This window comes from Marmota marmota, unplaced genomic scaffold, assembly GCF_001458135.2.
Source record: "Marmota marmota marmota unplaced genomic scaffold, marMar, whole genome shotgun sequence".
Taxonomy (NCBI): domain Eukaryota; kingdom Metazoa; phylum Chordata; class Mammalia; order Rodentia; family Sciuridae; genus Marmota; species Marmota marmota.
The window spans coordinates 7,307,640-7,328,449 of record NW_025999999.1 but is presented as its reverse complement, the minus strand read 5'-3'; the positions used below and the strand labels follow the sequence as shown (position 1 = coordinate 7,328,449).

Here is a 20,810-nt window from a genome sequence, read left to right as displayed (position 1 = left end):
ACTAAATTGCTGGAGGCTGTCATTTTTTTTTTTGGAATTTTTTAATATTTTATTTTTCAATTCTCGGCGGACACAACATCTTTTTTGGTATGTGGTGCTGAGGATCGAACCCGGGCCGCACGCATGCCAGGCAAGCACGCTACTGCTCGAGCCACATCCCCAGCCCATGGAGGCTGTCTTTGAACCCGAGTATCCTCCTGCCTCAGCCTCCCAAACCTCTGGGATTACAGGCATGCACGTCAGCTCCCAGCTATTATTAGTTTTAATTGGCATGATGGCTGGTACCATAAGCAGCTTTTCATACATACGGCCATTATATATCTTCTTTTGAACACATAGATTATCTGAAGTGTCCAAACCATTTGCCTATTTTTGAAATTTGATTTTTTTTTTGTCATTCATGAGTTTTTGTGTATTGTGGATACAAGTTCTTTGCTGTATATATTGTATTGCAGATATGTTCTCCAGATCAAGAGCTCCCATTTGCATTTTCTTCATGATGTCTTTCAAAAACCAAACCTTTGTGTGTGTGTGTGTGTGTGTGTGTGTATGCTGAAAATTGAACCCAAGGGTGCTTAACCCACTGAGCTACATCTTCAGCCCTATTTAATTATTTTATTTTGAGACAGGGTTTCACTAAGTTGCCAAGGCTGGCCTCTAATTTGTGATCTTTCTGCCTAAACTACCTGATTTGCTGGGATTAAATGTGTGTGCTACCATGCCTGCCTTTTTCTAAGTTCTTAAAGTAAAAATTTAGGTCATTGATTTGAGATCTTTCCGATTTTCTAATATAAAAATTTAGTGCTGTGAATTTCCCATGTTAATAGCATCATATAGTTTTTTTTTAATTTGTTTAATGTTTATTTTTTTAAGTTGTAGTTGGACATAATACCTTTATTTATTTATTTTTATGTGATGCTGAGGATCGAACCCAGGGCGTTGCACCTGCTAGGCAAGTGCTCTACCGCTGAGCCACAGCCCCAACCCATCACATAAGTTTTAATATGTTTTGTTTTCATTTTCATTCAGTTCAAAATATGTTTTGATTTCTCTTGTGATATTTAGAAATGCATTGTTTATTTCCATTGTTTGGGGATTTTCCAGATATATTTCTCTTACTGATTTCTTTTTTGTTTTGTTTTGTTTTGTTATTGGTATTAGGGATTGAACAGAGAGGCACTTTACCACTAAGCTGTATCTTAGCCCTTTTTATTTTTTATTGTGAGACAGGGTCTCACTGAGTTGCTTAGGGCCCCACTAAGTTGCTGAAACTGGCTTTGAACTTGGGATTCTCCTGCCTCAATCTCTCAAGCTGTTGGGATTACAGTTGTGTGTCATCACACCTCTCTGTTACTGATTTATTGAATTCCCTGGTGGTCAGACCTTGATGTGATTCCAATTTTTAGAAAACTTATTGAGATTTGGTTCTGGTTCCACGTAGAATCTTCTGGTTGAATGTTCTATGTGTACTTGAAAAATATGTATTCTGCTATTGTTGAGTAGAGTTTCTATAAATACCTTTTAGGTCAAGTTGGGTTGATAGTGTTTAAATCTCTCTACTGACTTTCTGTCTGCTTGTCCTATCAGTTACTGAGAGTAGTATTGAAACTTTCAACTATAATTGTAGATTTTTCTTTTTCTTCTTTTGGCCTGTCAGTTTTGCTTCATTCAGAGTTCTGAAGCTCACATAAATATAAGGTACAGATACATATTGGCTTGTTATGTCTGCATAATGAATTGACCCAGTTATTGATAAATTTTATTCTTTATGCCTGACACTGTAACTTTTTTTTTTTTTTTTAGGGGAGTGTACCAGGGATTGAACTCAGGGGACACTCAAACACTGAGCCATATCCCCAGCCCAGTTTTTTAGTATTTTATTAGAGACAGGGTCTCACTTAGTTACTTAGTGCCTCCCTGTTGCTGAGGCTGGTTTTGAACCCTTGATCCTCCTGTCTCAGCCTCCCGAGCTATTGAGATTACAGGCATGTGCCACCACACCCAACCTGTTCCTTATTTTAAGTCGTCTTTGTCAGAAATTGATATAGCAATTTTACTTCCTTTTTTGTTTTTATTGTTGTTGTTGCAGTAATGGGGATTAAACCCAGGGTTTAATGAGCATGCTAGGCATATACTCTGCCACAGAACTATATCTACCAAGCTATATCCCCAACCCCTCCTCCTGTCTTTTAATTAGTATTTGTATACCATATCTTTTTTTTTTGGCTTGGTTTTTAGTTATACATGATATACTATCATGTATAATAGTAGAATGTATTTTGGCAGAATATACATACATAGAGTATAACTTATTCTATTTAGGTTCTCATTCTTGTGGTCATACATGGTGTGGTACTGTGATTCTTTTTACATATTTTTAGTTTCAACTTGTATGTTTATATTTTAGATGTACTAATTTGGTTTATTTTAGTGGATTACTTTTAGACAGCTGATAGTAATGTCTTGATTTGGGAGGCTGAAGCAAGAGGATCACAGGTTCTAATCCAACCTCAGCAACTTAGAGAGACTCTCTCTCAAAATAAAAAATAAAAAGGCTGCAGATGTAGTTCAGTGATAGATCAGCCATGGGTTAAATACCCAGTATCAAAAAGGGGGGTGGTGGTGGATAGAGTCTTGATTTTATTAATTCAGTCTGACAATCTTTGCTTTTTAATTGGAGTGTTATATTTAATTTATTTACAATATAGCTGAGTTAAAATTGACCTATCTGCTTTTCACTATTTCTCCGGTATTTCTTATTGTTTTGTTGTGGGTTTTTTTTTTTTAATGATTCCATTTTATGTCCACTTTATTTTTATTTTATTTTATTTATTTATTTTTTGGTATCGGAGATTGAACCCAGCAGTGCTTAACCACTGAGCCACATCCCCAACCCTTTTTTATATTTTACTTTGAGACAGGGTCTCACTGAGTTGTTTAGGGCCTTGCTAAATTGCTGAGGCTAGCTTTGAACTTGCGATCCTCCTGCCTCAGCTTCTGGAGCTGTTGGGATTTCAGGTGTGTGCCACCACACCCAGCTCTACTCTATTTTTTTAGCTATCCTCCTTTATTTTATTTTTTTTAGTGACTCCTCTAGGGTATAGAATATATTTTTTTTTTCTTCAGTACTAGGAATTGGACTCATGGCCTTGCACATGCTAGGTAAGCATTCTACCACTTAGCTACATATATCCACATTCCTTTTTCAAATTCTTAATAGCTACCATTCTGGCTGTAGATGAAATCTCAGAGTAGTTTTGATTTGCATTTCTCTAATTGCTAGAGATGCTGAACATTTTTTCATATATTTGTTGATTGATTGTATATCATCTTCTGAGAAATTTCTGTTCAGTTTCTTGGCCCATTTATTGATTGTTTTTTTTGTTTTTTTGCTTTTTATTTATGGTGTTAAGATTTTTGAGTTCTTTTTTTTTTTAAGAGAGAGGGAGAGAGAGAGAATTTTTTTTTTAATATTTATTTTTTTTAGTTTTCAGTGGACACAACATCTTTGTTTGTTTGTGTTTTTTTTTTTTTTTTTTTGTATGTGGTGCTGAGGATCGAACCCCAGGCGGCATGCATGCCAGGCAAATGTGCTACCGCTTGAGCCACATCCCCAGCCCATTGAGTTCTTTATATATCCTAGAGATTAGAGCTCTATCTGATGTGCGTGTAGTAAAAATTTGCTCCCAATCTTTAGACTCTCTATTCATCTCACTGATTGTTTCTTTTGCTGAGAAGCTTTTTAGTTTGAATCCATCCCATTTATTAATTCTTGATTTTATTTCTTATACTATAGGAATCTTATTAAGGAAGTCAGGCCTAATCCGACATGATGGAGATTTGGGTCTACTTTTTCTTCTATTAGGTGCAGGGTCTCTGGTTTAATTCCTAGGTCCTTGATCCACTTTAAGTTGAGTTTTGTGCATATGGATTTCATTTTGTTGCATATAGATTTCCAGTATTCCCAGCACCATTTGTTGAAGAGGCTATCTTTTCTCCAATATATGTTTTTGGCGCCTTTGTCTAATATAAAATAACTGTATTTATGTGGGTTTGTGTCTGCGTCTTCTATACTGTACCATTGGTCTACAAGTCTATTTTGGTGCCAATACCATGCTGTTTTTGTTACTATAGCTCTGTAGTATAGTTTAAGGTCTGGTATAGTGATGCCACCTGCTTCACTCTTCTTGCTAAGGATTGCTTTAGCTATTCTGGGTCTCTTATTTTTCCAGATGAATTTCATGACTGCTTTTTCTTTTTCTATGAGGAATGTCATTGGGATTTTGATTGGAATTGCATTAAATCTGTACAGTGATTATGATAGTATGGTCATTTTGACAATATTAATTTTGCCTATTCAAGGACAAGGGAGATCTTTCCATCTTCTAAGATCTTCTTGAATTTCTTTCTTTAGTGTTCCATAGTTTCATTGTAGAGGACTTTCACCTTTTTCATTAAGTTGATTCCTAAGTATATATATTTTTTGAGGCTATCATAAATGGGGTAGTTTTCCTACTTTCTCTTTTAGAGGATTTATCACTGATGTACAGAAATGCCTTTGATTTATGGGTGTTGATTTTATATCCTGCTACTTTGCTGAATTTATTTATTAGCTCTAGAAGTTTTCTGGTGGAAATTTTTGGATCTTCTAGGTATAGAATCATATTGTTGGCAAATAGTGATAGTTTGAGTTCTTCTTTTTCTATCCGTGTCCCTTTAATTTCTTTCTTCTAATTGCTCTGGCTAGAGTTTCAAGGACTGTGTTAAATAGAAGTGATGAAAGAGGACATCCCTGTCTTGTTCCAGTTTTTAGAGGGAATGCTTTTAATTTTTCTCCATTTAGAATTATGTTGATTCTTATCTTTAAGTCTATTGATGTGATGAATTACATTTATTTATTTCCACATGTTGAACCAACCTTGTGTCCCTGGGATGAACCCCACTTGATGGTGGTGCACTATCTTTTTTATATGTTTTTGAATTTGATTTGCCAGAATTTTATTGAGAATTTTTGTATCTATGTTCATTAAAGATATTGGTCTGAAGTTTTCATTCTTTGATGTGTTTTTGCCTGGTTTTGGAATCAGGGTGAGATTGGTCTCATAAAATAAGTTTGGAAGTTTTCCTCTTTTTCTATTTCATGAAATAATTTGAGGAGTATTGGTATTAGTTCTGCTTTGAAGGTCTTTTAGAACTCAGCTGTGTATCCATCTGGTCTTTGGCTTTTCTTGGTTGGTAGGCTTCTGATTGTATCTTCTATTTCATTGCTTGAAATTGATCTGTTTAACTTGAGTTCATCCTGGTTCAATTTGGGCAAATCATACAACTAGAAATTCGTTGATGTCTTCAATATTTTCTATTTTATTGGAGTACAAATTTTCAAAATAATTTCTAATTATCTTCTGTATTTCTGTAGAGTCTGTTGTGATAATTTCTTTTTCATCATGGATGTCAGTAATTTGAGTTTTCTCTCTCCTTCTCTTTGTTAGCATGGCTAAGGGTTTATCAATTTTATTCATTTTTTTCAAAGAACCAACTTTTTGTTTTGTCAATTCAAACTAATGTTATATGCTTTTATAACATGTAATAACCTTGCAGTAGTATATTTCCATTTCCCCCCTTATGTTATTGTCATATATTTTTCTTCTATGAATTTGGTAAATTTCACAATACATTGTTATTCTTTTTTGTTTTAAAATATCAATTGTCTTTTTTCTTGTTTTTACTATTTACCCATATATTTATCATTTCTAGTGCTTTAGCTCCTGCTTATAGATCTAGATAATATAATTTTTCTTCTGCCAGAAGAACTTTTTTTAACCTCTCTGTAGTGCAGGGACCATTGGCAACACATTCTCTTGGAGTGTTTGAAAAGGTCTGCATTTCATCCTCCTTTCTGATGGATTTGTTTGTTTGTGTGTTTGGTACCAGGAATTGAACCATTGGTGCTTTACCCCTGAGCTACATTTCCAGTCCTTTTAATTTTTTAATTTTTTGTTGTTGTTGTTTAAAACTTATGAATGTTCCTTTTATTATTATTATTACTATTATTAGCTCTAATCAGTTATACATGACAGTAGAAAGCTCTTCAATTTATAAGTTGCTGAAGGCCTTGCTAAGTTCCTGAAGCTGGCTTTGAACTTGGAGTCCTCCTGCCTCAGCCTCTCAAGTTACTGGGATTGATTACAGACATGTACCATTAACTCAGCTATCTGATGGATATTTTTTGCTGAATTCTAAGTTAACAGTTTTATTGGATATCATTTCATTGTTTTCTGGCTTGCATACTTCCTGTCAAGAAATGTGAATTCTCATTTTGTTCCTCTGTATATAATGTTCCTCTAGCTGCATTTAATATTTTCTCTTTAAATCTGGTTTTCGTCAATTTTATGATATGTGCCTTTTATCTACCATTTTACTCTTCATTATGTTAATGGTTTTCTGTAAATACTTGGACATTTTTATGATAACTCTTTAAAAAATGTTCTTGTTGGTAATTCCATCGTCTCTCTCATTTCTGAGTTTGCTTCTATTGACTGATGTTTCTCTTGGTTATATATCACATTTTTCTGCTTCTTGATATATCTGGTAATTTTTTTATTGGATACTGAACTTTGTAATTGTTATGTAGTTAAGTGTTAGATTTTGTTGTCTTTCTTCAAATAGTGTTGGACTTTACCTTGGAAAGCAGCTCAGTTGTTTGTGGAACAGCATAATCCTTTCAAAACTTCTTAATCTTCATTTGGGTAAGTTTAGAGTAGCCTTTGCCATAGGGCTAGTTTAGTGCTACTACTAAGATGTGATTGGTCTTGTGTGTATCTATCTATCTCTCTCTCTCTCTCTCTCTCTCTCTCTCTCGATTTATTTGTTTGTGTTTATTATTGAGCTAAGGATTGATTAAACCAGGGTCTCATACATTACATGCTGGGCAATTATTGTACCATGGTGTCTCTTTTGATTCCCTAGTCAAGTGCTCTCCACTCTGGATGGTCACAATTCAGGTATCTCCCAGTCCTTTATGAACTCTGAGAATTGTTCAGCTTATAGACCTTCAGTCTTTTTAAAATTTTTTAAAAACTTTTTTGGTCTGACCTGATTGAATTAGACTCTACATGTATATAGTCATTATTTACCAATGGTTCCAAGAGAAACAGTATGCAAAATTTAGAAGCTTTTTCTCTATCTCCTTCCTCTCTTATGATCTATGTCACAGATTTCAGCTTCCTTTCTCTCTCCAAAGTCATACACCTCTTTAGCCCAGCCAGAACTTCATGCTTGCCTTGTTTTCTTTTTCTCAGAATTCCTGTCCTGTCCTGTACTGTCTGCTATCCAGTGTCTAAAAACAGTTGGTTCATTTCCAGTTCTCAGTTACTCCAGCATGACTGAAGTGGAACTCCTAAACTACTTTAAAGTATTACAATATTCCCTGAATTACCCAGCTGAATTTTTAAAAATTCCATACACTTTTAGAGAACTCTCCCTTGCATTAACTATTTATTTTGTCTTTTCCTACTTCATTCTCTTTCTTCTTTCTTCTTTTTCTAGTTTCTACTAGAGAAAGTCTTGAATGTATATTAGAAACTCTACACACACACACACACACACACACACAAATGCACACACAGTAGTGAGATGTGACCTCACTAAATTACCCAGGGAGACCTTGAACTTGTAGTTATCCTGCCTCTGAGTAGCCTGAAGTTATAGGTGTGTATCACCACACCCAGCTATTTTTATATCTTTTAAAAGGTAATTCACTGAAAGATATTTCCTTTTCCCATTTTTCCCTTCTATTATTGGACCCAAGTTCCAGCCTTAACACTGATTATTTTTAAAAGCTTGACCCTCCAGTCTTTGCAAACACAAGGAGAGCACCAGGCACAGTGGCATATACTTGTAATCCCACTGATTCCAGAGACTGAGTTGGGAGGATTGCAAGTTCAAGGCCAGCCTCAGCAGCTAACAAGACCCTATCTCAAAATAAATAATAATAAAATTGGCCAGGTATGTAGCTTGATGGTAGAGCACCCCGGGTCACTGAGTTAACCCCCAGTACACACACACACACAAAAAAAACACCCACATATATATGTGAGCATGAATGTTTTTTGTTTTTTGGTTTTTTTTTTTTTTTTTGCAACATAGTCTCTACTATTTTGTCCTTTCAACTGTCACTTTTTTCTTTTTTTTGGCACTTGGGACTGAATTCAGGGGCACTTTCTTACTGAGTTATAACCCCAGCCCTTATTATTTTTTATTTTAAAACAGGGTTACTAAGTTACTTAGGGGCACACTAAGTTGCTCAGGCTGGACTCAAACTCATTACCCACCTGTCTCAGCCTCCCAAGTCACTGGGATTAGAGGCATGTGCCAATACTCACTGTCCATGAGGACATGGACCAAGCATTGTCCAGTATAAGAGTATAAACAGACAGCATCTAAAGGAAGTTAATAGTCTCCCCTGAGTACTAGTTTCACTTGGAGCTCATAGATCTGATTGTTTCTTCTTGTCTTCTGAGGTGCGAATCTTTTGTTTGCTATGCTGAACAGGTACTAAAAATAGCTTAGCAAGACTTTGAACTTGTGTGCTGAGAGATCACTATGTGTGTCTGCTTAGATTGTTTTGGACAGTTAGCTAATGAATATACTGCATAGATATTAAAGATAAGGTGAATTTAAGTAGTTAAAATTTGTCTCTAAATTGAACCCACTGCAGAAGGGCATTTCAGGATGCATCAAAACATTTCTGAGGAAGTAAACCTATAGTTTGTATATTAGGGAAGTAAAATGATATTCTTTCCCATCTTTTGTTCATCCTTTCTACGGGACTTTTTTTTTTTTTTTCCTAGTGTCAGTATTGAGCCCAAATGATCTGCCTTTCAGGTGATTGGGTCTGGTAGTCCTTACAGCAGCTGTCTCAAAGGTTCTGCTATATTAGTGGAGAATTTTGTACTTAGATTTAGCTCCCAGAAAGTGGAAGAAGTAGGAGACAAAAGACATCTGGCTTCCTTAATTGTCTCTGTCTTAAAAATTGTGACACTGTTTCAACCTCTGTGCTCATTCACTGTTTGGTTATGCTGCTGACTTGCAAACCATGTGTAGTGCTGTTGGTGCCCCTGTATGTGTTTATGTGTTTTGTGTGTCTATTCATGGTTTTTTATCTTGATTCTTCAGTCACCCTATTCATGGTGATTTATATTGCTTCATAAAGGCAGTATTGACTCTTGAGTGCTTTAGAGACCTATCAGGGTGCTAAGACAGTGCTTAGTGTTAGACTGTCAAGGTCTATTTCTAATCTTACCATGTGACCTTTATGAGAGATTCCTTTCCTTTTTGGTTGACCCTGTGTTACTAAATTAGTCCACAATGTTAAGTGTTTACTATTTCTTAGGACTCTATTAGGTATTATAAAAAATCTATAATGTAACACTGGGTCACTTCCTTTAGGGTGATAAGCATCTAACTATGACAAATTTCAGTGAGGAAATCAGTAGTAGTAGTAGTAGTAGTAGTAGTAGTAGTAGAATGTTTGTTTCTCCAGAAGAGAGTCTGCCACTATACCTGCCTACACCTGCTAGTGCACAAGCTCTAGGGCAGTTATGTTCTTTTCTCCAAAGTAAATTCCTCCATAGAAAGCCTGTAGGATATAGATATCTTCCAGAAAAATAGGGGAGATGGGAGAGCTTGCTTGTTTATGGCAGGAGTTAGCAGAGAAGCTATGAAAACAGGCCAGTTTTCCCAATTTCAAGTCCTAAAAAATAGTCATAGGGTCATATCAGGGTGAAAGAAAATAATAATAGTAACAGCTACAGTTCTTAAACACTTTCTGTGTATCAGGCACTACACTTGGCACCTCGTATTCGTTGCTTATTTAGTCCTCAGAACTAGCTCTATATGTTTAACATATTGTTATGCCCATTTTAAAGATCAAGAAACAGGCTCCCTCAGCTGGTAAATGATGAAGATGGGATATGAGTCCAGGAAGAATAGCTCTTAAGCTGTACTCTTTTCTTCCTCCCTCTACCCCCCTCCCTCTCTTTTTTTTTAATATTTATTTTTTAGTTTTAGTTGGACACAATATCTTTATTTTACATTTATGTGGTTCTGAGGATCGAACCCAATGCCTCATGCATACTAGGCAAGCACTCTACCACTAAGCCATAACCCCAGCCCTTTCTTTCTTTCTTTTACTGGGGATTGAACTCAGGGGTACTCCACCACTGAGCTACATTACTAGTTCTTTTTATTTTGTATTTTGAGGCAGGGTTTCACTAAGTTATTGAGGGTCTCATTAAATTGTGCAGGCTGACCTCAAACTTGCAATCCTCCTGCCTCAGCCTCACAAATCATTGGGATTATAGGCATGTGCCACCACATCCAGCTCCATCCATACTCTTAACCACTATGTTGTTTTGGAAATACTAGCTATTGGATAAAACTTTTTTTGGCACCCAGGTACAAGTAGACCCAACAGCTAGGGTCTTGCTTACATAATGTCTTTACAGTGCTTCTTATCTAGCTATAGTCCTGAATTTAGAACAGTAAGTATGGATTATGGAAAAACAATCGGTTTTTGCTTTTCTCTGATCAGAATTCCTCTTCCAAGCTGTCCAGCACCTGGCTACCACTTAACTTAGTTGTGATCATGCCACTGAGAGGCTGTCCTTAGGCTGGTGAAATTACAAGGTTAATACAGACCTTTTGTGCTTTCTGTGAGAAAACAGAGCTCTCTTCATTGGGAAATATTAACAGTCTGGGGAAGGTCTGGATTTAGGAAAGTAAAGGAAGGGTGGGAGGCTAAATTAAGTATTTTCAAAGGAAATGAAAGATTGGACCTTCTATTTTTCTTTCAGTCTCTTGTCAAAGTATAGATTATTTCAGCCTTATAACAAATCCAGAGAAGGAAGTTAAGCAATGATTGCCTAAGTAGGTCATTCTCATTTTTATAGGAAAAGGTAACTTCCTTTAAGTTGGAGGAAGTTTACTGGGTATTAAAAGAAGAAAGGCTTTATCTTTCCTTGCTAAGAAATGGTAGGTATATTTGACTTGTTATATTATTTCTCTGCAGATGATAAGAAAACCCCAGTGCATTTACCACAAAAACTACCTGTAGCTACTTAGACCTTCTTCTTCTTTATAGCAGTCTATTTGGGTGCAGGCCAGTGGATAAGCCACTGACCATTTATGAAGACCTACTGTGCACTCGGCACTGTTTCTTTTAGGGATGGGACATTATGATATGACCAAGAGGTCAGAACAGTGAATATTTTTTAGGGGTGTGCTAGAGAGCAAATCTGAATATCCAGACTTTGGTTCTATGGGTGCCAGGATAGGTGCATCCAAAATCCTGAACCATCATGAGGAAAGACATTTCCTCTGCCTTAGACTAAATTTTTTCATTATGTCTCTATCATCAACTTGTAGAACATGCAATATCTGCTTGGCCCTTTTTAACTGATGGGAGAGAGAAGCAAGGGCATGATCCAGACTTACACATGATAATATTCTTGTTTAAGGTTTCAGAGTTGATCCATCTTCAGTGGGAGAGATAGTCAAAGTTTATCATGAAAATTTTCTAAAAAGCCTTTTTATCTTTTATTCCTCCTAATTCCCTCTTATATCTGTGTCAAACCATACATGTCTTGTGTGTGCGCGCGCGCTTGTGTGCATGGTGCTGGGGATTGAACCCATGGCCTTGTGCATGCAAGGCAAGCATACTACCAACTGAGCTATAACCCCAGCCCTGTGTCATACCATCCAGACATAAATTTTTCTTTGATTATGTTTGACAGGATTCAAACAGAACTACATGGAAGTAGAACAGAATGATTACAGTCTCTTTGGGAGAATAGAAGTTTAGCCTTGAAGTATGAGCATTCATTATAGAAGGAATTTATTAAATCCTTTTAACACTTACCCCAAGTATGAAGTCCAGGATGGCTGCGGCCCCAAAAGCCCAACTGAAGATTTATGACCCTTGAATTTCATGCTTCTAAATGAATATTGTGCTGGGTGTGGTTGCACATGCCTATAATTTCAGCTCTTTGGGAGGCTGAGGTAGGAAGATTTGCAAATTGAAGGCCAACCTTGGTAATTTAGTGAAACCTTATTTCAAAATAAAATTTTAAAAAGGGCTGAGGAAGAAGCTCAATGATAGATTGCTTACCTAGTATGTGCAGAGTGTCTGGGTTCATTCCTCAGTAAGAGAGAGGGGTATATTTGACTTGTTATATTATTCCTCTGCAGATGATAAGAAAACCCCAGTGCATTTACCACAAAAACTACCTGCAGCTACTTACTTGGGAGGCTAAATTAAGTGAAGCAAGGGCATGATTCAGACTTACACATGATAATGTTCTTGTTTAAGGTTTCAGAGTTGATTTAAATTAAAAAAAAAAAAAAAAGGACTGGGGGTACAGCTCAGTGATAGAGTACTTCCCTGGCATGTACCCGGCCCTGTGTTCAATCCCCAGCACTGCAAAACATAAAAATAAAACATAAATGAGAATTGCATAATTAAGATAGCAACCCAAGGGCTGAGGTTGTGGTTCAGTGGTAGAGCGCTTGCCTACCATGCGATAAGGCGTTTGATTCTCAGCATCACATACAAATACATAAAATAAAGGTCCATCAACAACTAAAAAATATTTGAAAAAAAAATAGCAACCCAAATCAGATTTTGCTAATTATGAGTTTTAAACTATACCAACTATCAACAGGGTTGAGTGGATCTTCAGTGGCTACTGGCAGAAATTAACAAGTCCTAGAACTCTGAGGAGCCTAGTTATCATTAAAGCTCAAACATGAAACCAGGCCTTCTTCCCAGCTCTCCACAGATTTAGACTTCCTATTTCTTAAAAGGAGTGAGTTTGAATTCCTTGAATCTTTGGTCTCTGAAAAACACCTTTTTTTTTTTAAGTTGTCAATGTGCCTTTTATTTTATTTATATGTGGTGCTGAGGTTCGAACCCAGTGCCTCACACATGCTAGGCAAGCTCTCTACCACTGAGTTACAACCCCAGCCTCCTCTAAAGAACACCTTTAATCTGTAAATCCAAGAACATGTCCCAGAACATGTTCCAGATTAGACTAGCCTGCTAATACAAATAGGACACTGAACTGGTTGTCTAATCCTGTTTTGTGACTTTGGGAAATTTGTAATATTTCTAGACATCTATTTCTTCTTCTGTGAAATGAGGGCCATGAACTAGTATGCAATTTCAAAGGTTCCTTCTGGAACTATTATTTCTGTTGTTCTGTCCCTATGGTAACACTTTGGCATAAAAAAGTGTGGCTGCCTTCCATGTCACTTTCCTTACATGCTAGGAAAATTAAGGTTCTTCTGGCCACCATTTAACCAGCTGATTCATCTTATTTGAATGTATCACATACTTTCTATTTCCATTTTTCTTTTTTCTTTTTCCTGTTCTTTTGTTTTCTTCTTAATTGCCTTTATTCACTTGGCACCTTCTATGTATTAGATCCTATCATTTATATTTTTACATTTATTTTTATATATTATCTCTAATCTTTAAAATATTATAAGAAAATATTATGACTTTTTCATAGTTAAGGACTAAAAGTCAGGTCAAGTTTGAATCTAGATTTCTGATCTGATAGTCTCTTTTCATTACCTCCACTGCCATCTTCCTGGCCTATGTGTATTTCCTATTCTAAAAAGGAAGTCTTTCTGTTGCTATTCATGGGCTCATCTTTATTTGGCAGTCTGGCTTCTAGGGCAGACCATACATGTTGCCCTGATTGAGAAATAAGTCATACTTTAGACATCAGTTTAAATTGAGAGAAGATAATGAAAACAAGTTTGCTGATAGGACACATCCTATTACTTAGTTGTCCTTCTCTGCTGGGAATTCAGGCCAGTAGATTTGAGAATGAGCAGTTTTTCAGGCCCAGAGCAAAGCCTTCTGGCATCAAGACTGGATAGCCATCACCAGAAACTTTTCAACTTGGGAATTCTTGTTTGTGGCTGTCTTCAGGCTAGAAGATATTTCCTGTTTCAAAGGTCCTACTTTGGGGGGAAAAAAAGGCAGGAGGTAGTGGGGTGGGCCTGGTGGCAGATACCCATAATCCCAGATATTCAGGAGGCTAAGTCAGGAAGATTGCAAGTTTGAGGTCAGATTGGGCAATTTAGTGAGACCCTGTGACAAAATAAAATGTAAAAAAAGGACTGAGGGAAGGCTGGGGTTGTGGCTCAGAGGCAGAGCATTTGCCTAGCATGCGTGAGGCACTGGGTTCAACCCCAAGCACCATCTAAAAATAAAAAATAGAGATATTGTGCCTATATATATATATATTTTTTTTTTTTTTTTAAAGGACTGAGGATAGAGCCTGGTGCTAGAGCATTGATACATTGGATACTGAACAGTCTAAAGAATGCATATTGAATGTTCTCAGGGAAAGGAGTGTGTCTTTTTTTTTTTTTAATGTTTTTTAGTTGTAGGTGAACACACTACCTTTATTAAGTTTATTTATTTATTCTAATTTGTTATACATGACAGCAGAATGCATTTCAATTCATAGTACACATACAGAGCACAATTTTTCATATTTCCTGTTGTACACAAAGTAGAGTCACACCATTCATGTCTTCATACATATACTTAGGGCAATGATGTCCATCTCATTCCACCATCTTTCCTACCCCTATGCCCTCTCCCTTCCCAATACCTGTATTTTATTTTTTATTTGTATGTAGTGCTGAGGATCAAATACAGTACCTCACACATGTGAGGCAAACACTCTACCACTGAGCTACAACCACAGCCCCAAGGAGTACATGTGTCTTAAACCTCGTCAACAATTTTGAACTAACCTAATGCACTGGAATATCATCTACTTTACATCATTGATGATATCTTAATCCTGATGTGGCCAAGAGCCTCACAGTCTGTATCATGTAAAGTTGAGTCTTTAGGAGCCTCTTTGCTCATTTTTCTTTAACCTGTAGTCCTGTGCACTACCAAAGTTGTAAAGGTTAGTATTGCATACTGGGCACTCTGTCTTCCAGCTCATGCATTGTTAGTTATACTTAGGACAGTGTGGTCCTTATTGCAGGCTTCTTTTCACATCAAATAGAAATGTTTCCGCTTCACCAGAATCTGCCATTGGCTAAGTGAAGATGTGTGAAACCCTAGCTCTTGGCTTATGATTAGAACTATCTGGAGACAATCAGAACTTCCAAACACCATTAGTAATTATAAAATTAGAACCACTTATTGACTATTCATTATGTGCCAGCCATTGGACAATCCTTATCTCATTCATCTTTACATCATTCTTTTAAGGTAGTGCTATCCCCTTTTACAGATATAAAAACTGAAACTCAAAAAAATAAAGAAAATTACATAAATTTACCTGGTTAATAAGTGCTTGCCAAGCATGTACAAGGCCTTGGATTCAACCCCCAGTAGCACATATACACATAGAGTGGAACTCCAATTCAGTTTGTTTCCTTCCTTTCTCTTTCTTCTCTCTTTTCTTGGTCCTGGAGATAGAACCCAGAGATGCTTCACTACTGAACCACATCCCCAGTCCTTTTTTTAAATTTTGAGACAGGGTCTCACTAAATTGCTAAGGCTGGCCTTGATCCTTCTGCCTCAGCCTCCCAAATTGCTAAAATTACAGGCATGTGCTACCATTCTTGGCTCAAGTAAGTTATTTTTCTATCAGGCTCTTACCAGGACCCAAGTTCCTGTCTACTAAGGGTCATAAGTAGTGTAAGGGTTCCTTAAAGATTATGTCTTGTAGGTGATTTCTGACTTTGAAGCTATTTGAGCTAAGGTAGTGGGCCTAGTTCTAGGAATCCCACAAGCCCAACAACTGATGAAAGAGGGTTTGTATGTGCTTGGGGACTAGACTGTTACCTGATGAATTGGGAAGGGATCTCAACCTGATAGGGGCAATTGGAGTTACCAGGAAGCCAGATCCCAAGGCTGTAAATTAGGGTAAAGTCTAAGGTCTTTTTCTTTTTCCCCCTAGGGATTGAACCCAGGAGTGCTTTACCACTGAGCTACTGCCCCTACCCTTTTTATTTTTTTATTTTTCAGACAGGGTCTGGCTAAGTTGCTTAGGCCCTCAGCCTTCCAAGTTGCTAGAATTACAGGAATGCACCACCGGGCCCAATAAAGCCTAAAGCCTTTAAACACAATCTGAGAAATTGCTCTTGCCACACCCCAAGCCAGTGTTGAAGCTCAAATGGCACATGTTCCTAAAGTCTTTTACTCCAGAAAGCAAAATCCCAGACTTGGCAAGTGCTCTGAAGTGCTGAATGAGTTGAGGCCCAGACCTGAGCTTAGAGTGTGTTCTCTTGCAAGTAATTGAGAGGTGATGAGGGCAGGAGACGGTAGAGTCTAGATGAGCTGATGGACAACTTTTTGCTAGGTAAAAGAGAAAGAAAGACCAGGGAAGGAGGAGGCAGCACTGGGCAATATCCAGATAAGAGTGGAGCCGTAATCATGCACTGCGTAATGATCCAGCCAGGCTTCTGGTTTCCTTCTAAGGAGCTAGTAGCTCAGGAGCCTTTTCTGCTTTGAACTTCCTGTAACAAACTGTACTAGGCTATACTTTGAAAAGCCCGCCTTACTGAGAAAGGAAAATTCCCTGTTAAGTAAGACCTTAGACATTCCATTCTTCTCTGGCAAGAGGAGAATGTCTAGGTGATCAAGGGAGTCTTGGAGGCCTTAGACTCTTGGGGCATAGTTAGAAGGTAGAGACATCTCTTAACATACTGCACCTTTTTCTCAGAAATTGGCTTTGACGTGGTTTTTGTCTTTTAGTACCTGACACCTTTTTAAGGAAAGCCAAGCCCAGGTTGCTGGGTCATAGGCATTGCTGAGGCTGCCCATGTTTCAGGACTTAGGAAAACATGTATTACTTTATTTTGCTTGGTTCCTTGGGGATGTTTCCATCTTGGAGAAAATTTTGCCTTTTTGTGGGTTTGAGTGTGGGTTTGAGCCATTCACTTCTGAGCCAAGACTCTGGCTCAAGTATATAGCCCATGTTCTTGGTAAGACTGGATTATTTTGTGACTGCTCTTGCTGGGCTGTGGTCTACCTACCTACAGAGCTGACAATTGGAATTAGAAGCAAAGGAACCAGCTTGTCTTAGGGTCTGTGGGAAAGAGCCAACAAAATTATTTTATGGAGCTGAGAATGTCTGGAAGGAAGAAAACTGGGCCAGAGCTGTGCCCTAGCTATCCCTTCCTTCTGAACTGAAACTCAGAGAACTCTCCCTTAGGGACACAAGTTTTACCAGTGCTCTCTAGCTCATCTCTGTCCTCAGGAATTCTTGGCAGACAGAAGTGTTTGTTACCAAGTAAAGTCAGACCAAACACAAATTTAGAATGGTAAAGGAACAGTCCAGAGGTACCTTTGTACTCCTTTGGAATCTATTCTCAATCCCTCTGACCTACCCTGACTCTGGCTTATTCTCTACCACCCTGCAGAACTAACAGTCCCTCATCACTCATTTCTTCTCCTCAAGCTCCCTCCTGAGCAGGGAGTTCTCCATGATGTCATAGGCTTTCCTACAGGTCAGATAAGTGCCCTTAAACTACCAAAGTGAATAGTCATTCCCTCTCCTGGTAATTCTTTTCTGCTCAACTCACTTCTGCTTACTTGATGTAGTGCCTCTCCCCTGCCAGACCTTGCCTTTATTTGATGGTCTTATAAGTTGAAGTCACATCAGGCCTAGCTATAGTAGTCCTTTCCTTCTTAACCAGTGGTACCCAAGGTTTCCAGAGTCAGCCGAAGTCTGAATCCTCCCCCTGACATTCAACAACGTCTTTCTGTTGAAGAGAAAGATCTCTCATCAAAACAAAAACTATAGGGCTGGGGATGTGGCTCAAGCGGTAGTGCGCTCGCCTGGCATGCATGCGGCCTGGGTTCGACCCTCAGCACCGCATACCAACAAAGATGTTGTGTCCGCCGCCGAGAACTAAAAAATAAATATTAAAAATCTCTCTTAAAAAAAAAAAAAAAAAACTATAGCTCAGTCTTGAAAGTATGCCCTATACCCAAAGGCTTGGATGTCCAAAAGTTTCATCCACACAATGGGTAGGAAGGCTGAGTTGGCATCAAGAGATTAAAAACAAGTGGCATTTGGTGCTAAGGAATATTCCAGGACTGAAGAAATGTAGTTCCCAGAAAAGGAGAAGCAAGAAGACACTGGCAAAGTCTGACACTGACAATCTGGCCAGAGAAAGCTTCAGGATGAGGATGACAGCAAAATTATAGTATCAGGAATATGAGTGACCTCAGGCATTCACAGTTCTGTTACTTCTTCTCATGTTCTTTTATCATACCCAGAGTAAACATCCTTGGTGGCCAGGCTAGGTTGGTAAGGAAAGGAGGGGAATAGAAGAGATTAGGAAGTAATGTTCCCTGTGGCCTGGCTTTTTTCTGGATGATAAGTAGTGAGCCAGGGTCTTTTGGAGGTATCACCCTAGACTGAATCCAACCCAATAAGGTAGCAATGTGGGGCTAAGGCCCATGATTTACATGGTCCATGCTCTGCTCTTTACCTCCCTCAGGTGCTAGAGGTAGTACGAGCCAACTATGACACACTCACACTGAAGCTGCAGGATGGCCTGGACCAGTATGAGCGCTACTCAGAGCAGCATAAGGAAGCTGCCTTCTTCAAAGAGCTGGTGAGTACTCTGCCCCTGGCTCTGCCTATGTTTCTTGGGGGCCCATTCCCAGCTACTAGGTTCTGTTTGTAGGTGGACATTTAGGGAACAGCTGCAGTTTGCCACAGGCTAAGACTAGAAGGGTCTGCTGGGATCCAATATAAAACTTCTCTACCAAAACAGTTCAGGAGGAGGCAGTGAGAGAAGAAAATATTCCCAGTGCAGTACCTCCTCTGCAGCCATGGAGACAGCCCTTGCACAGCTCCAACTGGGCCTGGGATTTGATGTGTGTTCCCAGTGGTAGTTCTGGCTCATTGCTCTTTATCAAGGCCTCAGAGCAACTAATGAGGATAATGAGAATCAATTATTCACTTCTTCCTAAATTCCTAACTGGTTCCTAGTCTGAGTGCCCTCCTAATATAGTTCTCTAGTTTTTACTCCCTATACCCACTCCTACTCTCCAATCACTCAGCTTCCTACAGTCCCCACCCTTGGCTACCCAGAGCCAGTAAGCATTTTCTCTGCCTCCTACTCCACCTCCCAGTCATCATCTCCACAAAACTGATCTCTCCCTATTAATTGTCCCTTTTCTGCCCTGTGATCAGAGCTGCTCTCAGGAAAAATTCAGCCTCCCTATAGTCCTACCACACCACCTGCTTGGTTTACATAAACTTTCTGGCTGGGAACTAAGACCAGGACACTGAGGCCTCTGTACCTACTTCCCATGTCTTTAGACTTCCCTCTGCAGGAGTATAACTTCCAGTGGCCCAGCTTTTACTTCCCCACACCACATCCATCCACAGTGAAGGTGCTAGATTTTAGATCATGTCTTGTGCTAAACACAGCCCAAATCTGACCCTGACATGACCTCCTCAGGATTTCTCTGGTGTGAGTTAGTTGGGAACAGGGAAGCCATTAGTGTAAGGATATAGCAAGTAAGAGTATTTTTATGGGGTAGTTGATGAGTCTTTATGTCCATGTTGGGGAATTACTGGGGACCAGCAATTAACTATTGGGAGATGAAAAAGATTGTGAAGGAGAATTAGAGGAGCTCTGTCTTTAGGCTCTTTGGTGGTAGCCTCTGCCTTACTCAGCTCTCCTGTCTGCATTTCTGGCACAGGGATGCAAAGTGAGTCTGGTCCAGTTGGGAGTTAATGAACTTGAGTTGCTTGCAGTTTGCCACGCTGTTCTTTCCTGTTTCCTACCTAACAACTTTATTAACTTTTCTACAGCAAAGCAGATTTTAGGGCTCAGGACACACACTATCTCCTCCCCCCACCCTTTTGTTTCTCATAAACATATACATGGATGAACCTCCTTGCAGAGTCTGCTAGATTCCTTGTGGAACCCTCTCATAATAGAGAGTTTGGCCCTCTCAGCAGTTCTCCATAGGTCTTTCCGCTGCTAGCATGGTGGATACTTCCTTAGCCCTGTGCCACAGGCACTGCCGTCTGCTGTTTGTAACTGACTATGTCCTGTTTTCTCTCTTTCTGTGCCTTCCCACCTTACCCCTACCCTTTCCCAGGTTCGATCCATTAGCACCAATGTCCGGAGGAACCTGGCCTTCCACACACTCAGCCAGGAGGTCCTGCTAAAGGAGTTCTCCACTATCTCCTGAGGCCATGCCCACCTGACAGCCACTGACTGCCCTTACTCATGAGGCTCCTGAGCTGGAGGGGTGCAAGGGGAGAGGGGGCTGCCTCCAAGATTGGAGAGAAACAGATACTGAGTTCTTCTGGTGAAGGCCACACTTCAGTGAAGCTTGGACAGCAGGGGCAAGCCAGGGATGATCTTATTTGGGGAGGAATGGGTGGGCAAAAGGAGAGACATCCAAGAACATGGGGACTTCTAGATGGGTCCCCTGGACACCCCCTCACATTTCCAATTAACTTTACAAGTTGTGACTTCTGGCTGATTTTCAGAAGCTGATGGGGCAAGCCTCAGGAGAGGCCAGGACCCTGAAGGCCAATGGCTTTCCTTGGCTTCTGAAAATAGATCAACTTTCAGACATACCAGGAGCCATATCCTGTTCCCTTTAAGCTTGGAGCTGAGCTGGGTTTGACATCTGTGTCCTTACCCTGCTAGGACTCTGTCCAGTCATTAGGACCCTCAGGTCAGGCTTAGGATAGGATAGGATAGGAGTAGGGCACTTCCCCCCCCCCCCC

At 39.0% G+C, this 20,810-nt stretch overlaps 1 protein-coding gene and 1 long non-coding RNA gene across 6 annotated transcripts in view; one reads left to right on the top strand and one right to left on the bottom strand.

The window, feature by feature from the left end:
* The window catches only part of LOC125617977, a 35,148-nt gene that overhangs the window by 10,263 nt on the left and 4,075 nt on the right, over positions 1-20,810 (bottom strand). For 2 of the 4 annotated variants that reach the window (XR_007349127.1, XR_007349128.1), the window contains exon 2: positions 15,375-15,504. The exons of the other annotated variants lie outside the window; for them this stretch is intronic. This is a non-coding gene — a long non-coding RNA (uncharacterized LOC125617977). The remainder of the gene's footprint in view (positions 1-15,374; positions 15,505-20,810) is intronic. 4 annotated transcript variants of the gene reach the window in all.
* Positions 1-20,810, top strand: part of Armh3 (armadillo like helical domain containing 3) — a 168,320-nt gene extending 147,510 nt beyond the window's left edge. For both annotated transcript variants that reach the window (XM_048807214.1, XM_015494694.2), the window contains 2 exons: positions 18,550-18,666; positions 20,171-20,810. In XM_048807214.1, the coding sequence (XP_048663171.1) occupies positions 18,550-18,666; positions 20,171-20,263 (210 nt within the window). In that variant the 3' untranslated portion in view covers positions 20,264-20,810. The remainder of the gene's footprint in view (positions 1-18,549; positions 18,667-20,170) is intronic.